This window comes from Danio rerio, chromosome 23, assembly GCF_049306965.1.
Source record: "Danio rerio strain Tuebingen ecotype United States chromosome 23, GRCz12tu, whole genome shotgun sequence".
Taxonomy (NCBI): domain Eukaryota; kingdom Metazoa; phylum Chordata; class Actinopteri; order Cypriniformes; family Danionidae; genus Danio; species Danio rerio.
Window position 1 is genome coordinate 15,096,660 of NC_133198.1, and position 20,563 is coordinate 15,117,222.

Sequence of the window (20,563 nt, forward strand, 5' to 3'; positions counted from 1 at the left end):
TTGACGTTTTTCCCGCAGGTTCTGACGTCTGAACAGCAGCTGCAGGCCGCTAGTAACGATTACAACTTTGACCATCCAGACGCCTTTGATTTCGTCCTGCTGGTTCACACGCTCCGCAAACTCAAGCAGGGCAAGAGCGTCAAGATCCCAGTGTACGACTTCACCACACACGGACGCCAGAAAGAATGGGTAAGCCATCAACACAAACTTATATAGTGTTTTGTGATTTTAAAATGGTTTAAATCCATATTTTTGATCAAGTGGCTGCTGTATTTTACAAAATAAAAGTCCAGTTTTCATTCTATGTTTGTTTAAATGTTTTGAATGTTCAAAAGTGACTTATCAAGCATCATTTAAGATTTATAATTAATAACTTATTCAACATAAAGTCAAATTTATAGGTATTGGAATATATATCTTCTCTGGATTTCCAAATTTATCTGTTTATTGGTACCAAAAAGTACATATTGGTGCATCCTTTAATTTTCATTTATTTATTTTTTTATCGAGACTAATAAGTAATGTTTATTGTTAAAGTGCCCACTTAAACAAGACTCGTGATCCTAAGACAACCTAACATAAATAGACAACGGCCAATATTCTTCAGCTGAATTATTTAATAACATGACATAATCAGCTAAACAACCCAAAATGACAAAAGATTGGGAGCCCTACAACATAATAAAAAACAAGCAAACAAACAAACTTATAGCAGGTTGGGACTCCCCAACAGAAGTTTTAAAAGCCTGGTGTCACTAAAAACAACCAATAGAAAACTGAAAAGGGAAAAAGAAAGAAAATCAATTAAAAATAGTAATTACAGGTAAGAGTGTAGCCACACATAACATTTACAGTAGGTGAAAGTTCACTTTAATACTTTCCTTCTTAGACTTTACAGACCTGAAACTTGCCTATAGCACTTATTCATTGTTGCTCTTAAGCAGGTCGCACACCAGAAGCGCCGCTCGGCGCCGAGACACACACCAGACGAGCACATTCGAATGATATTTAACATGAAACTAATCAGATGTGGCGCGGCTGAAAAATAAACTGCGTCCTGAGTCGTTGCCGGGCGCCGCTTACAGCCGCCGACTTGCGGCGACGGTGTGTGTATCCTGATAGAAACCTATGTTTAGAATTCTAAAATACATGGCGCTGAGTGGTGCTGCGTGGTGCTGCGTGGCGCTGCGCGGCGCTTCTGGTGTGCCACCTGCTTTATAGTTGTGTAAATTGCTTCCTTGTCCTCATTTGTAAGTCGCTTTGGATAAAAGCGTCTGCTAAATGACTAAATGTAAATGTAAATATTTTTATTGTATGACTGCAGTCTGTGAATAAGCCGCCAGGGGGCACAAAGGAACGAGATGCGAACGGACAGAAATAGCATATACAGCAGCTTTAAATATGCTACTGTGCTTGTAAATGAGATTAAATAATAAGTCAAAGTATTATAATTCCTTCATTAATCATTTAAAAATATGTTAACACGCTTTATTGTAAACTTTTTAAGTGCAAAGAGGACTCTATTTGGAAAATAGAATTGAAGAAATAAAAGACAACTGAAATAAAAGCACAAACATTAAGTACAAATAAGTATGCCTAAATAAATAAATAAATAAATAAATAAATAAAGCAGTCTTATAGCCTAAATATAGAGAGATGTTCAGTGTTTGCTATTTTGATAGGACTAAGACAAGACATTTTCATTTATGTTTTATTTACTTTTTTATTTACATTTTCGTTGTTGATTATATTTTACTATTTCATTTTATGTCTCAATTATTGTACATAATAATAAAAGAATAATGAAAATAAATGAATAATGAAAATAGGCCTAAATTAATAATTTATTTAAAGACATTGTGGCGAAACACTGAGAAACGGTCAGTCGCATGGTCTAAAGAGCTTAAGTTGAATGCTGCTTCATCAAAAGCAAAAAAATAAATTGACCTACCTCATCACTTAAGGTATAATAAAAAAAATTTTGCCGCAGAACATAAATTAAATCTCGCAGGTTTATTTTTAATAATTTAGTTTCAGTTCAGTTTTTTTTTTTTGTTTCAAAATGTCAATGTTCTCTTTAATCAAACGACAGGTAATTTAATCACTTTCGATGTGCTAAAATATTTGTTAAACGAATGTTATTTTAAAAAAAGCATATGCTCATGTTAATACTGTAAAACAGACTAAAATGCATGGTCTAATCGGAAATAAAGGAAATTATATATTTCATTATTTAATGCATAAAACAGGCTAGTCTTTTGATAAATTGAGTTTATATGTTTTGAAACTTTTAATTGCATTTTTATGTCCTGTAAATAATAAAAGTTGCATCAGATTGATAAAACTGAATATGAATACCTGCGTGAACAGGGCCACAGTTACTTTTTACTCTTTTTACTCTTATCATGCCATCAATAGAATGCAAAAATGTCCAGTAGAGACTCAAATGACCAATACAGTTTCCATTAAAACAAATAACATTTCCATTAAAACCATACTTTTTTTTTTCTGGAATGAAAATGGTGTCAGTGAAAAGCAAAAATGGTGTCAATTTGTGGCCCTTAAAAAGTATTAAAACGTTTTAAATATTGTTTCTTGAAGTATTCAGTTTCCTGTTCTTAGCTGCCAGGAGTGTCACCCGGTGTGGTGCACTGTAAAAAATAAAAAGTTGAGTAAACTTAAAATTTTAAAGCAACCGGCTGCAAAGAAATTTTGAGTTTACTCAACTTCAGTGATTGAAGTTGTGCCAAATTGTTTTTTTAAGTTGACTGAAATGGCTGGTTTAAGTCATGACAACTTTCAAGCCTAAGTTCATCTAACTTGTCATTATGAGTTTGCCTAAAATTAAACAGGGGTTGAGTAAACTGTAATAAATGAGTTGGCACAACTTAACAGAAGTTCAGTTAACTCAAAGCTGTGCAGCTGGTTGCCTTAATTTTTAAGTTGATTTAATCTTTATCTTTTAATTCATAATTTTATGGAAATCTTATATCTGCGCTTCTCAAACAAATACCTGTATGACTCTAAGTATGAAGTTAAGAGATTACAAAACACACTATAAAACACAATATCAAAGAATATATTTATTGACAATTCTGCAAACAGTTTTCTGTCCAAATGAAATGTACTGCAGTCCAGAGAAGGAAAAGAGGCAACAAAAAGGTAAATCCTCAAATCCTATATTGCCTTTTAAGTGCTCGAGTTAAGCAAAAGTAATATTTCAAATGCTTGCACTATCAACATTTTTTTCAAAGTGCAAGAGTAATTAGTTTTGTCACGATATTTTAATTTTGTTACCCATCAGTTCTATAATTTTAAAAACGTCCATTTCCTGCTAACATTTGAGCGTTGTTGACCATGTTTTAAACACTGTTATATTGCCATTGTGTTCACATGCTCAACAGAAAAGACTGATTGGGCGTGAAGATCATCAGTTCACCAAACTCACTGCTGTTTACTGAGTGTAACCACAGATACAGGGACACTTAAGAATTTCACATTGATCAACTGGTCTGTGTATAAGCTGACACAAGTGGTACGCTGTGTGTGTGTGTGTGTGTGTGTGTGTGTGTGTGTGTGTGTGTGTGTGTGTGTGTGTGTGTGTGTGTGTGTGTGTGTGTGTGTGTGTGTGTGTGTGTGTATCTGTGTTTGCACTCCATGAACATCAGTGAAGAGCAGTGAAATGGTGAACTTCTCAGCCAATCACAGTCATTTATGTTGAGCGCTTGAACACAACAGCCAATCTATCAATTGGTGGGAAATGGATGTTTTTAAAATTGGAAAATGTAAAATCAAAACTGAATTTAAGTTTGGTGACAACACCAAGAGTAACACAATTTCAGTGTACAAACAAATGCATTCAAGGCCAATAAACACTTTCTGAATAGTTTTAAAGATGTGTTTCAGTTCTTTGGGGTAGTTCAGGAAATTAATCAAACCAAAGAGGAGAACAACAGCTGTCGGAAGATCTTTTCCAGCACGATTTGCTCTTCCAGAACCACAGACAGGCACCTTACATTTAGGTTGGTCTGAAGAGTGGCAACAGTGCTAAGGATGTCCATCTCCATCTCTATTGTGCAAATATCTTCTGGCTCTGTGTCCTGCAGTAAAAAGAAACATAAAAAGAGGATGAAAAACTATTTTTACTGCTAAATCACAAACATCTCCAAAAAGCAAGGTAAAAAAAAGCAACTTAATTTGGAAACTGAAGGTAGTAATGTCAGTAACACAGTCATTTATATACCTTCTATTTATAAAACATTTCAGGTAACACTTTTATAATAATGAATCATTTATTAAGCATTAGCAAATAGTGAATTGATTATCCGTTAAGCATCAACTCTACATGAATAAACATTAGTAAGCTATTTAATAAGTACTAGTATCTAATAAATAAGTACTAGTATCTATTAAATAGATACTAGTACCAAATGAATAAGGACTAATATCTAATACATAAGTACTAGTATCTATTAATTAGGTAGTAGCATCTCAGTAATAGGTACTAGTACCTCATGATTAACTACTAGTAGATAAAAATATGCACTAGTCACAGCTGGAATACATACTAGTCAAAACTGAATAGTTGATATCTCAATTAGAGATCCCATAGAAATGAATGGGAAAATTTTTAATTCATTACGAGTAACAACAGAATAGTTACTAGTAACTAATAAATAAGAACTAGTATCTATTTAATAAGTACTAGTATCTAATAAATAAGTACTAGTAACTAATAAATAAGAACTAGTATCTATTTAATAAGTACTAGTATCTAATAAATAAGTACTAGTAACAAATAAATAAGTACTAGTATCTAATAAATAAGTACTAGTATCTAATAAATAAGTACTAGTATCTAATAAATAAGTACTAGTAACTAATAAATAAGAACTAGTATCTATTTAATAAGTACTAGTATCTAATAAATAAGTACTAGTATCTAATAAATAAGTACTAGTAACAAATAAATAAGTACTAGTATCTAATAAATAAGTACTAGTAACTAATAAATAAGTACTAGTTAGTACTTAATGGAAAAGAACTAAGAAAATGGATAAGTACTAGTAACAAGAAAATAGATACTAGTACGGGCTATAGAATAAAAGTTAAAACGGCTTGCCATAGGTCATCAGCTATTGTCACATTAAACCAGATGCTCAGACCCTGAGAGATGACAGGTGGCACCACTTTACAATTGAAGGGCATTAATTATGGTTATTCACAGGTTAGTCATTTTGATCAGAAATTCCCAACATGTTTTAATTATTAAAAATGAAATTTGCTTTATAATTATTGTTGCAGCACCTGTTTTCACTCCCTGGTCAGCCGGACTCAGTCATGGTTGTTCTACTAAAGACTAAGTGATGAAAATGTAGCATCCTTTACAGAGGTGAAAACAGTGCTACAAACTTTTCTTTTAGGGAACAAACTGTTTTGTAACTTCAAAGATTAATGACCTGCATGAATTCCAATATTGCACACAAAAAGAGAAACTCCATGGTAAACTCCATAAAGTTTAATATGCCCCCCTTTAATCAGTGATATGATTGAATGCTAAATAATTACTTGATTGTCCAGTTGGTCCAGGGCGGTTCTTATTATCTCTCCATATCGCCCACCACATGATCCATAAAACTTGATAGCGTATTCATCCGAAAAAGAGAAGATATCTTTGAGGTTGGTTTGAGTAATCCTGTAAAACTCAGCATAGACCTACAAACAGACCATAAAAAAATGAATAGTATGAATTGTGAACAAGGGTTATACATTTTGAAATAAATAATCTCAAATGCAAACTTGCCTAAACTCCCAAAAACATGCAGGCCACTGTTTTCGGACATCAGCTACAGGAGGTTAAAAAAATCAAATAGTCAGTAACTGCAGCGGACTGTTAATGTGCTAATGTCAAATGTGATTTTAATGCACCTACAGTCTTTAAAGTGCAGAAGCAGTCTGCGAACAAACAAGGCTGCTGCCAGGATGGTCCTTGATAGCGATGTAGTCTGTAGTGTAACTTCTCAGCTACTGTTTACAAATTTGCAAAACTTACACTGCATTCCAAACCTATAAAAAAGTAAATAAAAATGTAACATTGCAGGTCAAATTGTTTTCATAAATTAAACTGATGTTTTTAAAAAGCACAATATAAAATAAATATTGCAAACATAAAAAGAGAAGATTTAAATAATACATACATACATGTTACTTAACTCATAAATGGTTAATGTATGCCAAATAAATAATCATAAAAACCACAAGCTCCTGGAATACTATATGTACACTACTAGTGACTGTATATTTAAAGTGGTATGCTAAATATTATTTTGAAGTGGTTTTAATGTTACCGCATTGCTGTTTTAATACAGACACAACAGGGTTAACAATACAGTGGTGACCAGCCGCTCAGATATGTCTGTTTGCAACAACAATATTTCACTACATTTCCCTCCAGTTTAAGAAGCAAATTAACGTTAAACAGTCCTTCAAATGAAGCAAACTTCACAGGTGGCTAGCTTGTTAGCCCGAGCTTGTCAGAAATGATCTTCACACGATGTAACTTAGTTTTTTGGGAACATAACATTACATTTTACTTTAGATTTGCACGCTATTTAGATTAATTTTGATAATAAAGCTAAAACAAAGCTTACCTGAATCAGGAGATGGCAGCTGCTGCTGGTGAGAGGACACCTCGTGCAAAATGGCACCCGAAGACAGACTGAGCATGTGCAAAGACGGGAAGTAGATGATCCAGTGAAGAACTCAAAATGTAAAGTCTGCTCAACTTAAGTATTTACTTTCATTGAACAAACCAGTTTTAAACCTTCAGTTAACTCATTTTTAAAAGTAAACTCAACACTGGGCTCAAAATATGTCCACCCAACTTACAATTTTGATTTGAGTTAGCAATTTGCAAGTTGGATTTTTTACAGTGTGTTTTGCTGCTGTAGCAAAAGCCAAAATCGAGCCAACATCATAAACCAACGTCATATTGACATTTATTCATCAGCTATGGCAACCAAAATTCATCGTCTGATAGACGTCATAGTGGTAACATCCACACAACGTCAAGCTGTAACATCATTAGATGTTGATCTTTTGTTGGTTTTAGGTTGAACATCGATGTTGGCCTGCCGTTGAGTTCTGACGTCAACCCGATTTTCATTTCCAAACAAAATGCAATGTTCCCATGACGTTAGGGTACAACGTCAATTTGATGTCATGTTGACGTCTTGTGCCTGCTGGGTGTTTAAGGCCATTACGGTCATCATACAGTAAACACCTGCCATCTTCTCATCAGTGACATGCATCTAAACAGTATCTGGGTCAATTCGTGTAAAAAAATTTTAGACACCTTTTTGGACACGTGAAATGTTTTCCAGTTTGCTGCGATTATAAATCGCCTATGTCTTGAGGTGGTTCATTATGATGCGATTTACCTTCTATGTGTGATTTGATTGGACAGGAATCACAGGACTGATTTGTCTAATCCCCATAGACAAGAAAAATAAAGTAGTGACTGCAGGTTAAAAGAAAGTAGTGGAGTAAAAGTACCAATACATCACCAAAATGTACTCAAGGGAAAGTTTTACACACTTTTAAAGCTACTTAGTAAATTACAGTTCCTGAGAAAAACTACTTAATTACATTAATTTGAGTATTTGTAATTTGTTACTTAACACTAATGGTAATAAGTAATTAATTTGAAAAACATTCTGTTAATGGAAAGATAAAAAGTGACTTATGGTAACACTTTGCGTGTAAAAAAAAAAAAAACATATGAAATGCAGTTTCTTTTCAGTTTGTCATGTAGTTTGTCTAGTAAACAATGAGTAAAAGAAAGTAAAACCTGCATGAATACAACACAAACCATGTAATCGTTTTGAAATGTTTTTTTTTTTTTTATGGAATTATTATAATATAATATTATAATGGAATTTTTATTAGTTTCAACGGAAACTATATTGGTCATTTGAGTCCCTACTGCTAACTTTTTAAAACAATTTACTGTATGTTTATTTCTACAGCACTTTTACAATGTAGATTGTGTCAATGCAGCTTAATATAGAAGTTCTAGTAATTTGAAACCGTGTCAGTTTAGTTTTCAGTGTTCAGTGTGGTTTAATTTTAACTGCTGAAAGTCCAAAAACTTAAATAAACCTATCGACTCTTGCCTTCTATTAATAGATAAAATGATTCTACAAAAAAACAACAAAAAAAAACAATTACAGTATGGCATTTAGTTTATATAATGTGTGTTTGTGTTTCAGAAAACAGTGTATGGTGCAAGTGTTATCATCTTCGAGGGCATCATGTCATTTGCGGATAAAGAGCTGCTGAAGGTGATCTTCTAAACTGCTCATCACGTAAATGTGTCCTGTTTTTGTCATCTCCACAGTAAGCGAGATCTGTCTGTGTTTCAGCTGCTGGACATGAAGATCTTTGTGGACACTGATTCTGACATCCGGCTGGTACGGAGGCTCAGGAGGGACATCACAGAGCGTGGACGGGACATCGAGGGAGTCATCAAACAGTATAACAAATTTGTCAAGCCGGCTTTTGAACAGTACATTGAGCCAACCATGAGACTGGCAGATATTGTGGTGCCAAGGGGTGAGTTAGGCTTTGTCATTAATCATTCCCCCTTATGTCATTCAGTCAAACTAATTTTCTTCAGGTTCACAATGAATCTGCAGCTGTTAAATGTCACCGTGTTTATACAAAATCCTAAAAAAAAACTCATCCTTCAGTTGACTTTTAACATATTCTAAAGTTTTTCATAATCTACAAGTTAGAGAATTGTACTAATAGTGTATTGTTTATGTGTAAAGTCCAGTAAAGAGGGTAACTTACACACTGTTAAAATGCCAGGTTCCACACAATCGATTTGTGCTGGGGAAACATAAATGAATTAAGTTACCTTAATAGTTTTTAAAAATGTAAGTGGATTGAACAAAAAAAAAAAGTTGTCCCAAAAAAAAAAACTCAAGGATTGTTTTCAACTCATTTTAAATAAATAATTTGAACAACAGCTTATGCTATTTTTTTAGAGTGCAGTCGATAAGTTTAATCAGCTTTATTCTACAACAGCTATATAAATTCATCCATTAAAAGGTCAGAAAATTTCTGTTCAACCTAGAAGTTGTAACTTTTTGCTCTACATCATTCTCTAAACCAGTTTAAACCTGTAATGCTGGTTTTACACCATATATGAAATAAAGTATTCTTACGTGTAGATCACGTACAAAGTAAATACAAGCACAAATAGACGCAAGTTTCTATTAGGCAGCACAAATGATCTAAAATGCGCAGCACATTTTCCACAAACAACATGGTATTTACCTTAAACTTGCCAAAATTTGAACTCAAGCTAAAAGCTGGGAAACATTCACAGGTAAAAAAAAAAAGTGCGAGTAATTTAGGGCAAGTGAAACAATGCCAAACCTGTTAAAGATTTTTTTTTTCATAACACAAATTACAAATCCAAGAGCTCTCTTACATTTCACAGACACCAAGGATCGCTATTGTGATATTTGCAGCTTTTAAGTACTCCCATGTTCATGTATTTATGTAAATGCTTAATGAAGAACATGTTGCGATTTAAAAGTAAAGTTTGTCGAAAAGAAAAATGGCTAAATGCCTCCACTGACCTTACTTACTGACCTATTTTTCAGGCAAAGGGTGCCAAACAATTAAGAATAGCAGTGTGACAACTTAAACTTAAGTGTTAAAACTTAATTCTGATTGTTTAGTTGCAATATTCCAACTATGTTATTCTGAGATAACAACCGCTGAATAACACGGGCTCATCCCGGTACTAATCCCTTCCCCGTCCCCCTGGTCCCAATTATCTTTATCTTGAAGGCAGAGAGCTAAGGGGAAGGGCTAGATAGCCCTTCAAACATAAATTTTTCAAGACCACACTCGAAACCAAGGGGTAAAAACAATTTTCCAGAATACACAAGTCACAACGGCAGTATAGCTGCACACGGTCGGGAGATGCACAAATTAGTACTGTTTGTCATTATTCAGAATTTTTACATCATACAAGCATATATATTAATACATTCATAATGGCGTTTGTGTTTTACCATCATGCTTTAAAAAACGCTAAAATAAAAACCATTAGATTTTGCTATCTATAATCTCTAATAATAACATCTGTACAGTAGTCCCACAACAATCTGTCTCTCAATGACACTCAAATACCCTGTCAGAAAAGTCTAGTGGCTGGGAATGACCTTTTTACAGTGTCTGCTTTAATGTAATGTTGTTTTTTGTGTGTTTACATAGATGAATTTGACCACTGTGTAAATTCTCAGTACAGTTACGATCTTATTGTCACAATATATTGTTATGACAACATGATAACTTGCCTTCAGTGATTTACTAAAGAGAAATACCAAAAAATAAAGCAACTGGAATAACTACAGCAGTCGCCATTATCAATCTCATATGAAGCAAGAGATCGCAATGGCATATGATGACGTGTGCAGGTGTAGTGTTGCTGTCTCGTTTCTAACACGTACATTTTGAAGCCCTTCCCCTTCACACTCTGTTTCAAGAGCCAAGAGGAAGGGGTACAAAAATAGAATTGGGATTGGGCCTCAACATGTTCACATCCATATTTTTAAGATTCTCTGTCATGCTGTTGTTTTTGACTGTTTGGTATCATTTTATGACAGAATAGTACATAAGTTAGTGTATGCTCCATTCAGCCACTTACATTTCTGTCAGCTTTGCCTTTAATTAAAGAGTTGATGAACTATTATGGCCCAATAAACACACAACTGTGTGTCTAATTTGTATGTTTTGTGGCAAGTATGAAGTGTAATGAGCGGGATAAAGTATATCCAGGGGGTTGTTTTCACAGAATAAAGCTCCCCTTCGCTTTAGGCTGCCAATAAGGGCTTTATTCTGCGATAACAATCAGCTGGATATTCTTTATCCCTTACATAACATACCTTGAAATGACATAATTGACCAATCTGAATCAAGGGTCCCACTTTATATTGTACTATGTAGATAAATTTAAATTAATAATTTTGTCTTATGCATTTAAAATGTTTATATTATTAATGTTACACATTGATGGTAAAAAGTTTAATTCAATCCTCTATACTGTGGTTCTAGGGTTACTTTACAAATGAAATGACAAATAAAAATTAAATGTGCCTTGTATAGTCTGATTATTTAGGTCCACCTCCTCATTCAGGTAGTACTTGATAATACTCTTGTATTGTTAGAATATGATGGGCATATGTGTAGAATATGATGGGCTAATATGATGTTAGAATATCTTCAGTATTCTATGTGAACCAAAAACAATCATTGTTTCTGGTTGACAAAAACAAATGTGTGTTCTGAAAGCCAAAGACTAACGTTTTCAGATAGGAATGTTGCAAAATTGAATTAGGACTAATAAATCAGAAGTAGGGTTATATAGTCAGTGAGCTGAAATGTCCCCTAAGTTGACTAACTTTATGTACTGCGTCTGAATCACACTGTAGTTTAGAAATGAGGTAGCATTCAATTAAGAAGCAGCTGTAGTGTTAAGTGTGATTTTAGAAATGTTTTGATTCAAACAGCTGATCTTGATTTCTTGTAGGGGGTGGAAACATGGTGGCCATTGACCTGATAGTGCAGCATGTACACAGTCAGCTGGAGGAGGTAAGAACAACACACATGCTGATAATATCTGAATATTTAATAGAGAGCAGCAATTAAAGATAGCCCTGTCTCAATCTGATTCATCATTTTATCAGTCTAGTTTACTACTTGCTGTACATTTTAGGGGGTTAGGATCGCCCCCTTGTGGATAAATAAGAATAAAAGTCAAGAGTCCCATATTGAAGTCCCATCAAAGACATGAAATACAATTAACAAAAGTGTTTATATATACATAGAAATTATAGCAAATAAAAGCATATTAAATGCAACTAAAAGGGCTACTTTAATGCTTTTAATAATGCATTTTAATTCAGCTTACATTGTCATGTATAAAGATACATACATGCATACTTGCATACTAATTCTGATCTGTATTTATTAAAATGTATAATGGGATAAGTGATCACTAAATATAATGTTATTAGAGTAGTAATCCATCTGTGCACCTAATAACAAGTAGATTTATTAACACTTGTGCATTTTGGATTTGGGAATGCTTTGACACATGGCTAATATTTGACACATCATGTGGTTTGTTTCACTGACTGTAGTGTTGAACAGACTCATTTTCTTCAGGCCCACAATGAATCTGCAGCTGCTAAACGCAACCAGTTTAGTTGACAGTTCGTTTTACGCCTTTTGTAAAGATTACATTAAAGAGAAATTTACTAGTCTATGATTTTAATCAATTTTACAACTACATAAATGTTGTAACCTCTTCAGTTTCTCCATCATTGTCTGACTGGTTTGAACATGCAATAAATTAATCTGCTACTGGTCATTTCTGACATGAGATTCTCTATTTTTTATTTATTTTTTTGTCAGAATAGCCTGTATAGGCTCCACCCTCTTTTGGGAAGCAGCAGATCATTTGCATTTAAAGTGCCCTGATTATGATATATATATATATATATATATATATATATATATATATATATATATATATATATATATATATATATATATATATATATATATATATTTATATGTATATATATATTAGTGCTGTCAAAATTAGTGCGTTAATGCATGTGATTAATTTGAAATAATTAGCGCGTTAAAAAAAATTTACGCAATTAACACAGTTTGCAGGGGTTTTTTTACTTCCTGTTGTGGTGGACGTATGTTCAACATGCAATAAATGTGGATAAGACCAAGGAAGCACTTTTTAAAGGCAAGTTTCAGTATAAAACAATTAGTCGCATCACCAGGCTCTCCAAAGTTTCATGCAATTTCAGGTGTTTCATTTTTAACTTTCGACTTCTGTTGTAAGTTGATACCGCATGGCAAACAGAAAGAAAATCCTCCTTATTTCGTGACTTGGTGTTCCTTTAAGGTAATAAAATTGCTTAGGCTACACGGTAGAATTTTAATAAGAGTATAATCTTAATCATATTAAAATCGGAGTATTGGTGTCTTATGTGAATGTACTCTGAAAGCCTCTGGTGAAGTCGCGAGCTGTCAAAGACAGGGCATTACTTTGCCTTTCAGCATGAGCCCTCCAAGTTTAGCGTGTTTCCTCATTAAATGCAACAAAAGCTTATGCTTCGCGTTGTTGTGTCAGAATCCTTGTGAAATACAGTAATACTTTAGGACGCTTAGCTTAAGCAAATTTGATGAACGTGATCATGCGTGTTGAATCTGAGGGGAGTCGCTCCAGTATGGAAGGCCATTGGGGCCAAAACGTCTGCAGCAGGTTGTGTGTGTGTGTCTGTGTCAGGCATGTTGAGGGGTGTCAGGGGTGGAGTGAGCGACGTATCTGAGTAGGGGCGTGTGCGCGCGAGACGTACCTGAAAGACGGTGGGGGTGAGTTGCGTGCGACATAGGCTACCTGAAGAGCTAGGTGGGATGCGGGGGAGAGGGGTATTTAACGACCGGTTTGCGAGAAATTATCATTCATTTGCCGGCATTTGGGAGTCTCTGTGCACTTGCGGGATACTCCTTGACTTAGCAACTGGATGAATGTAAAGGAGGATTAAGCAAAATTGTTTCTACTCTATAACTAATGTTCTCAACTCACAGCAATAAAACTTTACAATGAGTCCAACAGTTTGTATTCTATAGTTTATTATTATAATTTTTAATTTTCCATATCTGCAATTCCTGTATTTTGGCATTTTTTTGCAGTCCACTTAGAATCCAACATGGAAATCAATGTTTTCTTTATTGGCATTGATTGTTTTGAAATTTAAATGTCATTAACATGCCTGTGTGTTAATTTTTTTAATAAATATGGCTGTCAAGCCAGGATCTTGATGGTTTATTGTGGGTATGTTGTTTACATGAAGAAATCAAGTTACAAGTTACAAGTTAAACAAAAATTCTATTAAACAATTATATTTTGAATTTTAATTCTAATAAACAATTCTATTTTGAATTTAAATCTTGTCTTGCGTTTACATTAATTTTACATTTGAATAGGCAAAATTACAAGTTTCAAGTTTCATTAATCGCGATAAATTTTTTTAAAAAGGTGCGATTAATTAGTTAATTTTTTTAATCGATTGACAGCACTAATATATATATATATATATATATATATATATATATATATATATATATATATATATATATTTTTTTTTTTTTTTTTTTTTTTTTTCTGGGGGTGGCGGTTGGAGAGATATAAAATCTTCTAATTTAATATGTTTTTACACACATATTTTTACATAATTATCAAAAAAGCTCCAAATGAATTTGTTCAGCGATTCGTTACTAATAACCGCCCCTTTGCATGACCTAGCCTATTGTGATTGGTCCAATGACCCAGTCTTTTGTGATTTGTCTACTGTAGAAGTGTCCAAACTCTGTCCTGAAGGGCCGGTGTCCTGCAGATTTTAGCTCCAACTTGCCTCAGCACACCTGCAAGAATGTTTCTAAAAAGCCTCGTAAAAGCTTGATTAGCCCAGGTGTGTCTGATTGGGGTTGGAAGTAAACTTTGCAGGACACCAGCCATCCAGGACCGAGTTTGGACATGACTGGTCTACTGTATGTAGCATATGTCAGAAGCAGTATGCCATCATGAATTTTAAGTGTTGAAACAAGCAGTCATGGTACAATAAATGCGAAAGCTCAATGCAGTTTGTACACCAGCATATTGCTCTATTCTTCTTTAAAACTCCAAGTAATTACAACAATTAACATTCAGTATTAATAAATATTTAGTATTAATCATATTTCTGCGCAGTGGCAAAAGTTGAACTATTTTGAACTTTCTGCAGCGAGAGCAAGCATGTCAGAGTTGCAAACTGCTGCATGTTTGGTCGGCAAAAAAAAAAAAAAAACGTAAGCCATCTTTTTACTGCACAAGACATTCAGACACAATTGACATAATACGCCCCCTTGTGACACTCGCACAGAATTTTTAGATTTGTCGTGCACCATAGGAAAGAATCTTGTGGTGTCAGAAATATAGGAGTGCAAAAGCAAGAGCTTTTATTCTTTGTGCATTCACCATGATTGATTGAATGAATACTAAATACTCATAGACTGCTAAAACTTTTAGAGGGAATGGAGACAACATTAAAATATTATATTTTCTTACTCATTTATATATAGAAATGTTTTTTTTTTTTTTTTTTTAAATATAGACTTTTTCTGATTCAAAAAATAACAAAAAACTCCTATTTCTCATGTTGTGAGCACAGACCTGCTTAAATAATACTGGAATACATCACGTCCGGTCACATACGGTCTAGTCGGAGGAGTTAAAATATTTCAAAGATCCAAATTTACTGCATAAGGAGATGATCGGAATTCTATGCAGCTCCCCATTGGAATTGAATGACTTCCAGTCTGTCGCTTGTCATTTGCCATGTGCAGTGGAAGGACGTCTTTACACTGATAAAGCCATTGAAATCTGTTGAAAACATCTTCTCTTCGTTAAACAGAAATTGGGGAAAAAAATAAACAGGGGAGCTGATAATTCAGGGGGTCTAATAATTCTGACTTCAACTGAACATTAATGGTCTTTAGTATTGTACTGGTCTTTCCTTTAACCACAAACAGCCGGTGAATTCTGTGTTATATGGTGGGTTACTGTAGTAATTAAAGAAGGAAGTTTCAAGTTTTCTCAGGTATGCGCTTGCAACAATTGGGTGGACAATGCCTGACCTGGATGAACTGCAACGAAAAAAGATCTACTTCAAAATTGATTCGTTAAAATGACACTGAGTGAACTCTTTTCAATTTATTTATTTATTTTATTTATTTATTTATTTTTTGAGAGTAAATAGCTTTATACATGGAGCACTTTCAGATTTAAACCTCAGCTGGATGTTTTCATTCACCTAGAGCTGCGTTAAACACTGCATAAGAGGTCATTTTCAAAAAAAAGTCCATAATTAAGGGCACTTTAAAGGAACACACAGACTAATAGTGTATTTTTGCTCACCCTTAAATTGGGACAAATTTGACAAGCTATACTAAATATGGTATCTTTAGCTGAAACTTTACAGATGCATTCCGGGCTATCCAAACAGTTATTTGACACCTTTTGAAAAAGCTCCTCATGAAATCATCTCATTAGACCACAGGTGTCAAAATCAGCTCCTGGAGGGCCGCAGCTCTGCACAGTTTAGTTCCAACCCTAATTGAACACACCTGATTAAACTAATTGAGTCCTTTAGACTTGTTTGAAACCTACAGGTAAGTGTGTTGAAGCAGGGACTAAAGTGTGCAGGGCTGCGGCCCTACAGGAACTAAGTTTGACAAACCTGCATTAGAGAGTGCTGAGGTTCAGTGTGGGCCTGTTGGTTTGTCGTGTGTTGTTTGGCTTTGCTCTGGATGATTGTGTTCTCCCTCTTCTCGGCTTCCGGTGAACAGCGAGAGCTCAGCGTCAGGTAGAGTAGCACCGCTCTTCATCTCATACTGCTCTCCGCTGATCTGGGGTCAGTCCTGAGGCTCAATGCTGATAATGATCCTCAGCAGTAACAAATGCAGGGAAAACTGGCCTCAGATCAGTCCATGGGTCTCATAACTGTGCTCTATACCGCATGACAGCATGTTCCTCCTCCTGAACCCTGCTGCACTGCGTGTAGTGGCCAAAAGAGGGCAGCATCTCTTTATGATGATTAGTAATAATGGTCCAATATAAAGACTACAAAAATGAATCAAATATAGTTAATGAATACATAAACACATCTGGAATATTTTGTCCCAACATCGTATAATTTATTTAATTAGAATTTATATGCTAATATAGTATTTTTTATTTAAAGATTTAAGTTATTTTTCACATAATTATTTAATTCAGATTTTTACTGCAGCAATCTTTTAAAGTAAATATTTTATGTAGATTGTGATAAAGATTTGAGAATAAAAATAATATTTCAAATAGTGGAACATTCCACAAAATGAATCTAACTAGCATTATTTGTTTATTTTTATTTCATTAAAATTAGAAGAAATTACAGTTATATGTATATTCATATATAGCAGGGGTGGCCAACCCTGTTCCTGGAGAGCCACCTTCCTGCAGATTTCAGTTGCAACCCATATCAAACACACCTGAATCAATTAATTAGGACCTGAACACCACGTGATAATTACAGGCAGGTATTTTGGATACTTTTAGTTTTTACTTTAGTGTTTTTATTTGTTTGTTTGTTTGTTTGTTTATTTGAAGTTGTTGTATGTAGTATATTGTAGTGATTATATATAGAGAGAGAGTTGAAGTCAGAATTATTCGCCCCTATTTAATTTTTATCTTTTTTTAAATATTTCCCAAATGACGTTTAGCAGAGCAAGGAAATTTTCACAATATGTCTGATAATATTTGTTCTTCTGGAGAAAGTCCAGAAGAGAATTTGTTTTATTTCGGCTAGAATAAAAGCAGTTTTCATTTATTTTTTTTCAAAACCCAAATTATTAGCACCTTTAAGCTTTATTTTTATTTAGCCTACAGAACAAACCATTGTTATAAAATAACTTGCTTAATTACCTTAACCTGCCTAATTAATCTAGTTAAGCCTTTAAATGTCACTTTAAGCTGCATAGAAGTGTCTTAAAAATATCATCAGTCAAATAGGTATCAGTCAAATACTATTTACTGTCATCATGGCAAAGATAAAAAAAAAATACTTCTTTTTTTTCATACTTAAGATTGTTTTTCATTCTTAAGATTTTTTTTTTCAACACATAATAGTTTTAATAACTCATTTCTAATAACTGATTTATTTTATCTATGCCATGATGACAGTAAATAATATTTCACTTGATATTTTTCAAGACACTTCTATACAGCTTTAAACTAAGGCTAATACAGGCTAAACTAGGTTAATTAGGTTAACTAGACAGGTTAGGGTAATTAAATGAGTTATTATATAACCAGTGGCGGTTCTAGTTTATTCTAGTTAATAATATAATTATTAGAAATACATTTCAATAGTTTTATTTAATTTCAATAAATACAGCAATTTGTTTATTATTATTATTATTATTATTATTATTAATAGTATTTTTATAATTTTATTTTTATAATTTTATTATTATTATTATTATTATACAATTATTATTATAAATGAATAGAAATCAATCTTAAATGTAACTAAAAAACAATGTAAAGACAAAACTTTTTCTTTTATGACAGTTCTATAGGATACAACCAAAAAAATGTTTTATAGAATTATTTGTTGTCTTAGACCTGACTCACGGGTAAGAATTTATGTTATTACCTTCCTGACAAATCCCTTCTGTCTGCTTCATAGCCATGCTTAGTAACAGTAACATCATCATAAAAATTTTAGTATTGTCGACTTGCATGTGGACGCATATAAGCGTGCATAAACAACCGGGATTAGGATCAGTGCATGTGAGGGGCGCGGGAATGGCTTTCTGCAACACATGCATCAATTTTTCTTTACCAGCATTGTTTCGGTTGCAGATAAAGAATAACAAACTTGCATATGCAAAAGACTCAAAATGTGAATAGCTTCTAACATCTTTATTCTGGGATAGAATCCCCCAGCAAGATGCTGTCCCGGGCGATCACCCACTTTGCCCATGCCTAAATCCGCTACTGTATATACGATGGTTTGTTCACTGTCTCTCCACTACCCCAATAGCTGGTGTGTGGCGAGCGCACTGGCGCCTTTGTCCTGTGGCTGCCATCATCCAAGTGGATGCTACATACTGGAGAGACCCCCCTCATGATTGTAAAAGCGCTTTGGGTATATGGCCATACACAATAAATGAGCTATATAAATACACATTACTTGACTAAAAAATATATATATAACTTAAAGGGACTGATAATATTGACCTTAAAATGTTTTTATTTTTATTTTTTTACTTTTATTAAAAACTGCTTTTATTCTAGCCGAAATAAAACAAATAAGACTTTCTCCAGAAGAAAAAATATTATCAGGCATACTGTTAAAAGTTTCCTTGCTCTGTTAAACATCATTTTGGAAATATATTTTAAAAAGAAAAAAAAATCAAAGGGGATTTCATAATTCTGATTTCAATTGTAATTATTTATATTTATGTTATTTCATAACATTTTATTATTTGATTTATTAAAATATATAATATGATTAAAATAATAGATTTAATAGTTTTGTTTTTATATGACAATAAATTAAAAAGAGTCTGTTATAAGCATTTAATGTACCACAATACACCTTATACCCCAAAACCTTCATGATCATTCCAGCAATGGTCAGCAGCACAGCATCATGGGAAGACATCAGTACGGATGCTCAGTTCTGCAGTCAGGAGAAGGCAGATGGCGTCTGTTTCTCCATCCTTCAGTGTTTTTTACAGCACAGTCTCCCTGCATGCTGAGTCTAAAAATACCTCCCCTTGACCTCTCTTTCTCTCCCTCTTCTGTCTTTCCTCTCTCGTTCTCTCTGTAGCTATTGTTGAACACGCGCCTCACACGCACTCAACTTTCCTATGTCTACTACAAAGAGTCTCGTTTTTCCGTTGGGCTCAAAACGACAGCAGACGAGAGAGTAAGAGAGAGAGAAAGTTGAGGAAGTAGAGCCCCCGTCACAGGAAGTTGCAGACCTTTGTGTCAGTGAGTGTGAATGAGAGGATGGCAGCTGCTACAGGACACACAGCTAAACTGACATTTTCATCAAAAACTAAAGTAAACGGCAACAGCTAAAACAAAATTGCATGCTACATATAGAGCTTGGAGAGCAGAACAGGAGAGGTTTGCTCAAATGAAAGTGAAAATTCAAGCATGTGTCTGGTGTTCAGAGCTGGATATCGCACACTAGCTCATTGTGCATTGTGATGAAAGTGACAATTTTATTGGGGTTGGGGTTAGGGTTATGGGTAGGCCATAAAATATGTGTCTTACAGTATAAAATACAATTAAATTATAATATTACGTATGAAAAGTGGCAATTTCTATGCCATTATGTATTAGAGAACAAGTTGTACTCTGTTAAGGTGGTTTACAAGTACATTACTTGTGTCTCTGCAATTCAAACGCTTAAAATCATATGTAAGGGTGTCTTTTGACCTAAAAATTTTGTCACTGGTTACTTATGAGGGTTAGGGTTACGGGTAGGCCATATAAGAAGTGTTTTACAGTATAAAATACATCACGTATGTAAAGTGACATAATTTTATATGCCATGATGTATTAGTGGACTAGCTGAACTCTGTTAAGGTGGTTTACGAGTACATTCCTTGTGTATCCATAATTCAAATGCTTAAAATCATATGTAACAGGGTCTTTTGACATCCAAGTTTTGTCATAAGTTTCCTATTAGGGTTGGGGTTAGGGCTACGGGTAGGCCATACAATAAGGACTATGATAAAAAATAGATTCTTCACCAAACATATGGTAGTAAAAAAATACACTGTAGAATCAATTTGTGTCGGCACAACATAAAGGAATTAAGTTAGCTTAGTTTTTACAAATTTAAATAGATTGAATGTA

General features: G+C 33.9%; 1 protein-coding gene and 1 long non-coding RNA gene across 10 annotated transcripts in view; one reads left to right on the forward strand and one right to left on the reverse strand.

Moving 5' to 3' along the window:
• Positions 1–20,563, forward strand: part of uckl1b (uridine-cytidine kinase 1-like 1b) — a 71,131-nt gene that overhangs the window by 30,464 nt on the left and 20,104 nt on the right. For 6 of the 9 annotated variants that reach the window (XR_012398861.1, XR_012398862.1, XR_012398863.1 and 3 more), the window contains exons 4-7: positions 19–189; positions 8,271–8,342; positions 8,424–8,613; positions 11,609–11,670. Coding sequence is in view for 6 of the 9 variants with exons in the window: in XM_005162006.3 (XP_005162063.1) it covers positions 19–189; positions 8,271–8,342; positions 8,424–8,613; positions 11,609–11,670 (495 nt within the window). In the remaining 3 variants the exon portion in view is untranslated. Of the gene's footprint in view, positions 1–18; positions 190–8,270; positions 8,343–8,423; positions 8,614–11,608; positions 11,671–16,491; positions 16,509–20,563 lie in introns of all 9 variants that reach the window. The other 3 variants (XM_681683.8, XM_073939547.1, XM_073939548.1) reach the window with 1 other exon arrangement.
• On the reverse strand, positions 3,169–6,066 carry LOC103909669 (uncharacterized). The gene is made up of 4 exons (XR_001797342.4): positions 5,933–6,066; positions 5,804–5,846; positions 5,569–5,715; positions 3,169–4,100 (listed from the first exon to the last, which is right to left on the reverse strand). It is a non-coding gene; the product is annotated as an uncharacterized lncRNA (long non-coding RNA).